Below are 12757 nucleotides of genomic sequence, written 5' to 3' on the forward strand. Positions count from 1 at the left end.
CCTAGAGTTCTGACTTCTGGGGTCATAGCCCACCAGGCCATACTTTTACTGATAGCTGCAACTCGGTCATCAGAATCTCTTCCCCTTAAATGCTTTCGTGGCACTTAGCACAGTGTTAGTTGTGTATTATTTATATGACTAGAGGCCCGGTGCATGGATTCATGCACTGGTGGAGTCCTTTGGCCTGGCCTGTGCCCTCTCACAATTCAGGACCACTTGGGGATGTCAGAGAGCCAGTTTCGGCCCGATCCCCACAGGCCTGACCCAGACAGGAGGGAGCCCAATCCTGTGTGTTGAGCATCTGCCCCCTGGTGGTGAGTGCACATCATAGCAACTGGTTGACCAGTTGAATGGTTGAATGGTCGCTTAGGTTTTTATATATATAGATTATTTGCTCAATGTCTCTCAGCCTAGAACAAAAATGGATTATGGAGCTTGAATCTAGTTTCCTCACATTGTATCCCAGTACCTTCCTTGGATGGATGGTAGGTCAGAGGGTAGATTTGAGCTGATATACCACATATTTCTTCTGACCATGGAGACCTCATGTGTCTGTTTTCAGCACGTAGCTTCTGCCAGAAATGGCCCTGTCAGTGGACTCATCTTGGCACCGGTGGCAGTGGCGTATCCGAGATGGCCTCCTCCAGTCCCCATCAGAAGCCACACCACTGCTGTCCCCAGAGAAGGAGAGTCAGAGCTACAACCTGACGCAGCAACGGATTGTGTTCCCCAACAACAACATATTCCACCAAGATTGGGCAGAGGTCTCCAAGAGATACTCAGGCAACAGAATCTGTACAACCAAGTACACCCTCCTCACCTTCCTGCCCCGGAATCTCGTGGAGCAGTTTCACAGGTACACTTGGCCAATACTCACTTGAAGCACACACCTGCCACTCAGAGACCGCAGAGATGCGCACTATGGGCCACCTTTCCTTTAAAATCCAAATGCATGTACATTGGAAGTCTTGTCATTCATTCATTCAGTAAATATTTATACAGATTCTGCTCAGATATTAGAGATTCTGTATATATTCTACTCTGTATTAGGCCATCTGTTGAGTTCTAGAAATACATGAGGAACAAAAAGAGACTGTCCTGAGTATATTGTCTAGTGAAAGAGACATTAATTTTACTAATTATGTAAATCGATGTAAAATTATAACTCATATATTCCCCAAGGAGAGACATATGGTGCTGTTAGAGGAAGAGGGAAATCTGGCCTCATTAAGAAAGTCCAGGAAGACTTCCAGGAGGAACTGATCATTGAAGCATAACCTGGAAGAAGAGAATGTGTTAAGTAGGTGAAAAGAGGCAGATAGGAGTCAGAGAAGGGAGCCAGAAGACTGTTCCTGCAGACGGATCTTCATGTACAAAGGCACTGTGGCAAGGGGGAGCAAGATGCACTTGGAGAACTTAAAAATGCAACCCACTCTTTAGAGATAACATATGCAAAATCATCTTTTCATTTTGTAAAGCAAAATGTGCACTTTGATAGCATCCTAACCTTTGTAATTATTATTATAAGCTACCATTTATTGAGCAACTGCCATGCTCCAAAACCCTCTATTGTGTACATAAATATTAGCTCATGTGATATCTATAAGAGCCCTTTAAAGTAGACAGTACTATCCCTATTTTACACAAGACAAAGCAGGCTCGGGAGGTCACACAACTAGTAAACAATAGGAACCCAGTTTGAATCTAGATAGATCTGGCTTCACAGCCCTTACCATAATGTTCGAGGTGATACTGAGAAAGAATGTCATTTTAGTTGGTTAAAGGCCAACAGTAGAAATAGTGTGAAGAGTATATTTTTCTCCTCCATGATATTCACTCACACCTTGCTTGCCCCTTCCAGGTGGGCCAACCTCTATTTCCTGTTCCTGGTGATTCTGAACTGGATGCCCACCATGGAAGTTTTCCACAGGGAAATCACCATGTTACCATTGGCCACTGTGCTGTTCATCATCATGGTCAAGGACGGCCTGGAGGACTTCAAGCGGTACTGCTTCGATAGAGAGATAAACTGCTCCCACATCCAGATATATGAAAGGTAAGAGGAATCATTCTCCTGCCGTCTCTCTTGTAAATAGGTCCTGCAGACTCATCCGCACTTTCAAAAGGTTGGTCTCTCTTCTCATACATTTTCTTACATTCACTTAATCCAGTGATTCTCAACCAGGGCACGTTTGCCCCGCAGGGGACACTTGACAATGTCTGGAGACATTTGTGGTTGTCATTTTGGGAAAGGAAGTTGCTACCGGTATCTATCTAGTTGGTCTTACTAAAGGATCATGTTAAACATCTTACAATATATGAGACAGCCCTCACGGCAAACAATTATTACCCAACCTCAAGTGTCAAAAGTGCTGAGACTTAGAAACCTTCATTTCACTTGTATAAACTCTCACCTACTTAAACATAGCGATGTTATATTATTAGAAATAGGGCTAAGAGCTCAAAAATAAAACTCTAGTATTGACTGGATCATCTCAGGAGACCAAATTGAGGAGCAGATCTTAGAGAGTGACAGGCAATGTCTCCCAAACAAGAAAATGAATACCAGTTTTCCAGCATTTGAGCCTCTTGGTTAAAAATCCTTGCCTTTAGAACTTAACCAGATAGGTTTTAGGACCCAGAGTAGGCACACCTGTTCTTGGCTGCCCGGACTGGAGGACTGGAAACGAAAGATACCTGTGGGTGACGTCTACATTCCAACAGGTGGAGTCTCAACAAGTAGGAGGAAGTGGCCTGGCAGGTGGACACCTGCTCTTAGCAAGCTCTTTCCTTGTCAGATTTCTCCCCGGGTGTTTGTGGACCAGCTTTTTATTTTTAATATGCCTTGTAAAAGAAGAGAGAAATTTTCAGCAGAGAAGGGAGGTAAACGATGTCAGGGAAGTGACTGGCTGGTTGCCGAACCATGAAACTGACCAGGGGAAAACCTCCTTCCTGTGGAACTCACATGAGAATCAAAGAGACGGGATTGAGCAGAGATGAAAAAGGAAGGGAAGGCACGGCGGAAAAAGAAAGAAGACAAGAAACGAGTGGTGGTCTCCAACCTGCCCTTCGAAGGATGTGCCCACAAAGAGAACCCCAACAGACATTACCGCGGGAATCAAATTAAGACCAGCAAGTACACTGTGCTGTCCTTCGTACCCAAGAACGTCTTTGAGCAGCTACACCGGTTTGCCAATATCTATTTCGTGGGCATTGCTGTTCTGAATTTTGTCCCTGTGGTCAATGCTTTCCAGCCTGAGGTGAACCTGATACCCATCTGTATCATCCTGGGGGTCACTGCCATCAAGGATGCTTGGGAAGACTTCCGGAGGTACAAATCCGACAAAGTGATCAACAACCGAGAATGCCTCGTCTACAGCAGGTAAAGCAAAAATCCTTCGGGGAAGTCTCGTGGGCCCAGCTCTGTTCTGTCTGTGGCTACTGCCCCTCTGGGCTACTGTTTAGAGAAGGGATGGAGTAGGGAGATAACGTTATTTTATCTCGGTGAAGCTGTTCAGTTTCTTCACAGTGAAGATTATAGTCTAAAACAAACAAAATAGAAAACAGGAAACAAAAATTAAAATAGAGGCTTGACTCAATTGTTCAGTTGTATATTAAAATTTGGCCTTTGTTATGTGACATTTTCTTTGCTGTATCAAATGTGTTCAGTATCTAAGAATTTTGCATCAACTCTCGTGTATTCTTAGTCCTGTGTGGCCATGAGCACATTAGAGTTCAGAGCCCCTCCAGGGCAAGAGGCATGGCTGTTTGGGGAGCAGTAGAGTGTTGTATTAGGAGAAGCAGCATCAGAGAAACACTGCCTGGGTTGAACACTGTCTCTACCACTAGGGAACTACGTGACCTTAGGCACCTGACCTAATCTCTCTGAGACTCATTTCTGCATTCATAAAATCGGAACACTTCCGGGGTGGTCCCCATAATTGCACAAGATAATCCTTAGAAAGTTCTTAGCGCTATGCCCGACCTATAATAAATGCTCAATGTGTAAGCTGTGACTGCTTTATTTTTAGAATGTAATACTCATATTAGCTCCATCATAAGGCCTGTCCTTAAGCTTTCTCTCTGATGTTGTCCCAACCAAAGCAAAAACTGCACACCACCTGTCTTGCCACATTGCTCTCTTATGCATGTCATTGTTTTATAGAGGTTCTAGCGAGTAAGTGACCAAACTCGGTTGTTTGGAAAAGGACACAGTCTTGGTCAGTAAGGGAAGGAAATAGTTATTGTGTGTCTCAACTTTGCAACGTAGCCTGGAAGAAGCAAGCAGCCGAGCCTGGGCTTGCAGAGACTGCTGGACCGAGTGCATGCTGGGCTAGCAGGTAGACGCCTTAGCTGATTGACTCACTGGCAGGTGAGGACTTGACTTGTTGGCAAATTAGGAAGATGTCTCGTTCAAGGAGCACTATCTGTCTGACGTTTTCCCTCTGGCTTTATCAACCTGAATTCAGTAGAAATTCCACAGTCGCTCTGACCATTCTTGCTGCAAGGTGTGCGCTGCAGCCGTACGTTTAAATGTAAGGTCTGCTTCCTGCTAAGGGGGGGTCCTCTTCCTCAACTTGGAGCTGCTGGTGAGAGCGTTTCTGAGCCCAGCTTCACTTGGAAAGTTGTCGCCAGGGAAACTTCTAAGGAGACATGTAACATAGGTGACTCATTCATCCCCAGAACACCCCCAAGAGAAGCTCCACTTTCTCCCTCCGCTTCAGATGAGCTTCCAGCCACACCTACGTCTAAAAAAATCTCAAGGTTTGGTTTGGGTTTGTTGTTGTTTTCTCAGCTAGACCCAGTTGTCTTGAATGTTGTTGGCAGAACCTAGGGTTGAGATTAGTCATTCCTCACCTGTGAATAGGAATTGTAAAGAGAAGGAAAGATGACTGTTGGGGTCTGATGCCTTTCTGTGCAGAGACTGGCTTTGAAGAAAGCACAGGTTTCACCTGTCACCAACCCACCCCATCGCTTTGTTTTCCACCCTTCCCCTTTGTTGTTGTTTTCAGAGAAGATAGGGAGCCAGGAAGCTGGTATCTTGGGGAGGGATGCCTGTGGACCTCAATTAGGCTGATCCTGTTCTCCCTGCTCTGCCAGAAATCCTCTGTCCTAGGCATCCCAGAATAATGGGGCTATTCTTCGGGATAACGTCAGTGTTGATCAGACCACAGACTGGCCTGTGCTGGGTGCTGGCCTGATGGAGACCAGGCTGCTATAGTTCTGTTCTCAAAACAACTTCCAGGGAATAGCAGAGAATAATTCCAGCAACAAGAGGCATTAGTCCACAGGCTCACTGACAGGGAGGGACATTGTGACAGTATTTCCCAAGGTATATTTAGTTGATAATAGGGACAAAGACATGGTCTCTGAAAAAAGATATTCATGCCCCCCTTCCCAAAAATAATACATGCTGGCCCTCTTAACCCCCTCGCCCATGAAGGACTAAAAAAAGATGCACAGTAAAGAAACTTGTTCATCATCAACTCACTCAGTTGTTCAGAAAAGGACATGGTCTTGGGCAGTAAGGGAAGAAAAGAGAGTTATTGTGTGTCTCAACTTTGTAACGTAGTTGTTGCAAAATTACTGAACCTTGGAAATATTTTTTTAATATTTATTACTTTTTCCAGGTTAGCAAAATAATTGACTACTGGGCCAGGAAGGTAACTGAATGAAATAGACTGGGTATAAGGAGGAAAGCAATATTTTTTGTGTAGTTATAAATGACCACTGACACTTAGCATTAGCGTTAGGGTACAATTGAGAGTGGCAGGGACTGTGGCAAACAGGAGGTGGCCATGCGTTCATCTCAGGAGGCAAAGATGGCCACTCGGCTCTAGCTGGTTACTATGTGGAAATACAGGGTGGAGCAAAAGTAGGTTTACAGTTGTGAGCATACAGAACAAAGAGTTTATTCTTGTATTATTATTTCTTAATTTATTGTGTTATTTTCCATATGGACAAGTATAAGCCTGCTTTTGCCCCATCCTGTATAGGCCTGGTGTTGCAGGATTGCCTGAGTTTTATTGGGAAAGCTAGAATTAATATTTTTATTTGAAATAACCTGATTTTTACATTGTAACTGGTTGATTTTTTTCAAATTCTTCAGACCTATTTTATTTAACATAAAGTTTTTATGTTGCCTATGAGCCCCCTCACTTGCAACTTTTGCATTATAATATCCTAGGAATCTGAAGTCTCTGCAAAAGGATAATTAGTTTCTTCTTTTGAGATTTATCTTCAATGAGGGAACCTCTTAACCTCTTTGGGTAGAGAGGGGGTGTGATCTTCAAGGGAGAGTGCAGGCCTAGGAGCCAGGAAGCCTATACTCTAGGTCCAGATCTGTGACTACCTACCAATACAGTCAACTCTTGAACAGCGTGATTTTGAATAGCACAGAAATCCATGTAGAAGTTACCCACACAGTTCAAACTTGAGTTGTTGAAGAGTCAGTGGTAATAACTTAGAAAAGTCTTTTAAATCTCTAGGTCTTAGTTCATACTTTTGTAAAATTTAGGAGTCACACTAGGTCTTGTGTTGTGAGATGCACTGTGAAAGAATGAAATGCACAGCCAAAGAAATTTGGGAGATAGTACAACAATGCTTATTAACATAACTAGAGTCCCAGTGCATGAAATTCATGCACTCGGTGGAGGGGCGTGGGGGAGGCCCTCAGCTCGGCCCATGCCCTCTCACAGTCTGGGAGCCCTCAGGGGATGTCCGACTGACGCAGGGAGTGGGCCTAAGCCTGCAGCTAGACATCCTTAGTGCTGCCATGAAGGTGGGAGAGGCTCCCGCCACCACCACTGCGCTCACCAGCTGTGAGCCCAGCTTCTGGCTGAGCGGCGCTCCCCCTGTGGAAGCACACCAACAACCAGGGAGCAGCTCCTGCATTGAGCGTCTGCCCCCAGGTGGTGTGCGTCATAGTGACTGGTCGTTCTGCTATTTGGTCAATTTGCATATTAGCCTTTTATTATATAGGATAAAGTTTCTGGTGGACTCTCCTTAAGTAAACTAACCAACTTTGTTTGATTCAGTTGTGTCAGTTGAAATGTTTTCTGCTACAAGCAGCAGAAAGCTCAGCTCAAACAAATTTAAATGACAAAGAGACTTGTTGGTTTAATTCACTACAAACATTCTGAGGTGGGCAGGTGATCAGACACAGTTCAATCTGCGTTCTATATCCTGCATTTAGCTGTCCTTTTCATTGAGTCCCCCTGTATCATCATTATTCTTAGGCAAACTCCCCTCGTGGCAATAAGATGGCTGGAGCAGCTCCAGCCTTCACATCTACATAGGATAATTCACAAAGGGAGAAAGAAGGGCACTCTGAAAACATTCCTGGAAGATTGAGTCCCTCCTCACACGTCAGTGACCACAGTAGGTCACATGCTCACCCCTAAACCAATCCCTGTGAGCAGGAGGTGGGATTATGCTAAATAGGTTATATCTGAGCCACAGAGTCCAACATGCAGTCTGCTTCCCTGAAAACATCTGAGCTACCCAGAGAAGATGGAAAACCAAAATGGGGGCGGGGGGAGGATGAGATAGTGTCTGAGAAGGGGAAACAGATGTTAGAGAGGCCACCTCCATGTCCTTAAAATTGCTCTCATCACCTTAAAATTCTTTTGAGCCTAGACTCTTTATAAATTGCTTTCCACATATTAACAGACTGGAACATATACATTTTGGGACATTGTGGACTGCATATCCCTAAAGTTCTTCCAACTCTGAAGTAGTTTCATTCTATGAAAGACCCCAGAATAGGAAATGCCAGATAGTGTTAGTTATTATGTTAACTGACGGATGCTCAACGGCACTTCCTTTTCTCAAGTAGATGCAGGATGTCAGGCAAAGAATGCAAGATCAGAGGGGATAATTTTTTTTTTCTGAGAAGCATCAGAAAAGCTTATATATCAAGCACTAGCTCTATCCCTTTTGTCTCAGATTCACACATTTGAGAAACTGATGTTCTTTTGCGGGGAGTTATTTTCATTTTTGTGCAATTGAATTCTAGGGCCCTTCGACTTTTGCTCAACCTCACCCCATGCATCATCCAGCCTAGACATGTTTAGACTGTGAGGGAATCTTCTCGCAAACACCAGCAGCCTTGTTAACAAACTCACAGTCCTGTTAGAGCATTTTCTTTTAATATAGCCACTGTGCTTGTGGTCTAAAGGTGACCCATTAATCAGACTCGTGGAATGACTTAAAGGAGAGATGAGCTTTGGAATTGGATTAGCTTTGTTTCTCCCAGAGCTCAGTTTAATGAATCTAGAAACCGTACCCAGCAAGAGATTTTTTTCATCCAGCTTAGTAAATTTTCTATTTGTATTTAGAACACATGCAGTAAGGAAGCAGGAGTGGGAACCAAGAGAATGCAGGCCAGTTTTTGTATTTTGTGTATTATAATGTAGCAAAAGTGCTTAGGGGGCCAGGTGCTCCATTTATTCCTCTGTTTAGCAAATATTCATTCAAGACTGAGTGTGTATGCACCACCATGGGCGCTGGGTGCCCTCGAGGGGCTCTTAGTGGTCCGGGGGTCAGGAGGCACCATGTGCATTGGTAGCCTGTGTACAAAGGGCCACAGTCACGCAGGGGATATGGTGACTCATCTGCATGTGACAAACATCCAGGCCGAGGGAAGCCTTCCCTGAAGAGGTGACATTTCAGGAGGGATTGAAGGATGAGCAGCATTTAGCCAGGCAGAGGGAACACCTTTCGGGTCACAGTCTGTCCACGTGTCAACTAAAGGCTGTGTGTGTGGCCTAGGCTGCTATCAGAAGGACCAGAACCAAGAAATGTCAGAAACCAAGAAGAGGAATGACTCAGCTGAAAATTTCTTAAATTCTGACACTTTACCAAGACGTGGAGATTGTCTTTTCTGGAAGTGCGGTGGCTGCTGTAACATAGACATAATTGCAGGTGCTGCAGGAGTGCGGGCCTGATTTCCTGTGTCAGTGCCCCCATTGGAAAGGCTGAGCATGAGGAAGCAGAGGTCCTGCCCCTGGGTCTGTCACTAATTAACCACATGACCTGGACGAGGCTGCTTAAGCAGTTGGGGCCCCATTGGGCTCGTCTTTAAATGGTGATCATAATCTCTCTACGGTGCATTTGTGAAAAGGCGTACAGGAGACATGCGAGAGGGCTTGAAAGTCACGCAGAAACAAAGCATACAATGCAAAGTGTAAAGCAGTCTCTTAAATGTCTAAACAATGACATTTAACATGTGACATCTTACTGGATGGTTGGCATCAACGACTTTGACATCAGACCTGGGATTGTCATCTCAGAACTAGGTGTGTGGATGTATGTAATTGCTAGATCACTTGAGCCTCCATTTCAATACCTGTAAAATGGGGACAATACTAGCACCTATCTATGGATTGAATGAGATAATCCTTATAAACCATTTAACTCAGTGCCTGCACCCTAAGTAGTAGCACTAAGTAATTTTTTTTTTTATTCCAGGCAATTCAACTCTAATTTTATCAATGGCAGGCCCAGCCTGAGCCTTCATTTTTCTTGCTACATTCCCCCCACACACGAGGGAGGAATTGCTTATTTTATTAGTAAAAATCAAATACTTTCACAAAGCCACATTTCCCAGTGGGCAGGGTTACAATGTTTTAACAGCAAAATCCTGTGCTCTGTTCTCTCATTTTTCATCTATTCTAGGAGCAGAATTTGAAATCCGAATGCGGGAAATCCCTCTGTGGCCTGTCTTCCCCACTTGCTCCTGCCCCTTCCACACCACACCACACCACACCTGAATATACTCATACCAAGATTTCGATTCAGGTGAGGGATGTAGTCGCTCTCATTTAGCCCAGAGCCTAAACCACTTCATTTAAGCCAACGTCTAACATAGAGTATGTATTAGAATATCCTTCTTGGGCAGCTATTAATAAAGCAGCTGTTTGGACCCATGCTGCTATTATTTCTTCCAAATAGCAGCTCTCTGGGGAACCCAAAGAGATGAGATGATGGACAGGGCAGAATTTAGGTTTTTCCAGGGCTACTCTAACATCTAAATACAATCATAAATCCATTTTCCCCCTAAAATTACATCTTGGGTCGCTGCAGGTATTAAATGAGATAATGCATGTAAAATGCTTAGCACAGTACCTGGCATTCAGTAGCACTCAGAAAATGTTAGCTAAAATATTGCTAAGGAGGATTCTATAACCTTGATAGCCAGCAGTCTTCATGAGCTTGATGCTAGGGGAGTAAGAAAGAAAGACCATTGGCTGGGGCTTGGAACCAGAGGAGAAAAGACAAACTCTTTGCCATAGAATCGGACTGCAAGCTGTAATAACATAGCAAAATGGGCCTGGGGAAAGAATCTAAAAAATGCAGACAACAAAGGAACATCAGTCATTTGAAGCATGACTGTGAAAAGCGCCATTGGCTGGAGTTTGTGGACCAGCAGACCAGTGCATCCATCCCACAGGTCAGCTGCAAACTAGGCTCCTCTTGGGAAGCGTTAATTTTGCAAGTGCCTGCCCTCCTCCCACTGCTGGGCTCACAGAAGACCATAAACTATTTGGGCCAATTCAGCTTGTCATTTCAGGATAGGGTGCATGAGGTCTTCCCTGAAACTCAATGGGTGGAAGAGTCATAAAGCAAGAACTCAGGCGTCACCAAAGCTCTGCACTGTGTCAGCATGATGAGTATTTCAGCGGATGAGGATTTATGGCTTCTGTTTGCCACTAAGGAGCTCACAATATGGAAAGGTGAGGCTTCTATCCTCAAGCCAGCCTCCTTGATGCCTATGGCACCACCTTCTGAGGCCTCATCGCTTTGCACCTCCCTCCCAAACAGAACCAGGAGACCACAATAAGCCATGAAGCTCTTACAGCTGTCACTCATACGGCCTGAAAAACACAGCTATAAAGATAACCTTGACCTTACAAGATAACCTTTTGGGGTCTAAGTTTCTCATCTATGAAATACAGATATAATGGTAATAACAAAAGTTGTTTCATTATTTGATAGCTAAGTGGTAATATAGGTTAAGTGCTGGGTTCATTACAGGCACTCAATAGATATAAGCTTGTTATATTTATTATATTTGATTTATATATGATATATATTATATATAATATTTATAGTATATTCTATTATAATATATTATCATTGTTGGAAGTCTCTACTGGTGAGGCCATAACAAGAATAGATAGATTGGATGTTAAAATGGCTAAAGGTCATCACAGCTCTCAGCAAGCTTCTTACACGTTGAAAATAGAAGGCACATGAAGCAATTAGGAGCAGCTGACTATATTTATGTGGGTTTGCTTCTTGGCTCTCTCATCTGTGCCATTGTCTATTTATTTGTTCTTTTGTCAGTACCACACTGTCTTGATTGCTATAGCTTTATAGTAAGTCTTGAAGTCAGTCCTCCAACTTTGTTCTTCTCCTTCAATAGTGTGTTGACTATCCTGGGTCCTTTGCTTCTCCATAGAAACTTTAGAATCAGTGTGTCAGGGCCCACAAAAGGACTTGCTAGGCAGCCCTGGTTTTAAGGGCCCCCTTTCCTGAGAGTTTGTCTCAGTAGCCAGCACCTTAAGCCTTCAATCTGCTGAGTTTGGGTCCTTCTTTTCTGGGCTTAGAGAAAAGATTTGGATTTTTAGAGTCCCTTGTGTTTGTACATTGTGTGCTTGGGCCCAAGCCATAGAATGTAATCAAGGGCCTAAAATGGCTGTCCCTACAGCATGAAGAACACCCTGGGGCTGGCTTCATAGTGCTTGGCCTTTGCCAGAACACTAACAGCCATTTGTCCTCCTTATCATCGTAACAGAAGCTTGTATTTATTGAGCACTAAGTGCAAAACCCTGAGCTCAGTACTTTACCTGTCACATCACCCATCCTTCTGAGGCAAGTGCATATATTACCTTCAATTGAAAAAAAACAGAGGCACCGAGTGGTTAAGTAACTTGCCCAAGATCACACAGGGAATAGATGGTGAAGCTGGGATTCAAGCCCGCTCTTAATCCCTGCCCTGCACTCATTCTCCCTGACATTTCCTTTTACCCTGGGCAGCAGCACTGACCATTTTGGGCTTGACTGTCAAGCTTCCTGGAGGATAGCGCAGGCCTGTGCATCATCCTCTGTTAAATTAAAAGTCCCACAGACAACTAATCCTCCTGATAAATTCCCTCAACTCCAGTTCCTTGAACCCTTTTTTCTAAAACCCACGTATTTGAGAAATGAAACCTTAAGCGTCCTCTTCTCCCCATCCCTCCCCACCCTTTTATCTGCTTCCCCATGACATCTGGTTGGTTACAAATCTCTCTTGCTGTTTATTTACCTCTTAATAAGCCCTATCTCCTCTCAGAAAGCCATTTAACATGACGCCACTTAATTTCTCCTGGAGGCAGAATCTGCCAGATGGAGTCTTTGTCCCAAGCCACATTGTTGATTTGTCTCATTTTTAAACATCAGTGAACATTCCATGAAATTAAAATAGCAGTCAGTTCCCAGGTGTGGACTCACTGAGTGGATGGGGGTGTCGGGAGGGGGTGGACCTGTCCACCTGGGTCAGCTGTTCCAAATGTGCTGGATTAGCCAGGGAATGACTTTCTCAGGTGGCTGCCAGCCTGCAGCTGGCCGCATCTGGCTGTCACTCAATGCAGGAGCACGCTTTTCCGCCTCAGCTGGACTCAGCCAGTCATCACCTCCTCTGGCTGGAGCCCCATGGGCTGTGCATCCTTGCCTTTTCCACGTTCATGCTCCTGACAGTTGAAGAGACAAAGTG

General features: G+C 44.3%; 1 protein-coding gene across 3 annotated transcripts in view; it reads left to right on the forward strand.

Moving 5' to 3' along the window:
- Positions 1–12757, forward strand: part of ATP10B (ATPase phospholipid transporting 10B (putative)) — a 177947-nt gene that overhangs the window by 98085 nt on the left and 67105 nt on the right. The window contains exons 2-3 of one of the 3 annotated variants that reach the window (XM_070414482.1): positions 563–856; positions 1862–2056. In XM_070414482.1, coding sequence (XP_070270583.1) covers positions 582–856; positions 1862–2056 — 470 coding nt within the window. In that variant the 5' untranslated portion in view covers positions 563–581. Of the gene's footprint in view, positions 1–562; positions 857–1861; positions 2057–2739; positions 3383–12757 lie in introns of those variants that run through there. The other 2 variants (XM_070414480.1, XM_070414481.1) reach the window with 2 other exon arrangements.

This window comes from Myotis yumanensis, unplaced genomic scaffold (genome assembly GCF_028538775.1).
Source record: "Myotis yumanensis isolate MYYU_CA2020_CCGP unplaced genomic scaffold, mMyoYum1.0.hap1 SCAF_5, whole genome shotgun sequence".
NCBI lineage: Eukaryota > Metazoa > Chordata > Mammalia > Chiroptera > Vespertilionidae > Myotis > Myotis yumanensis.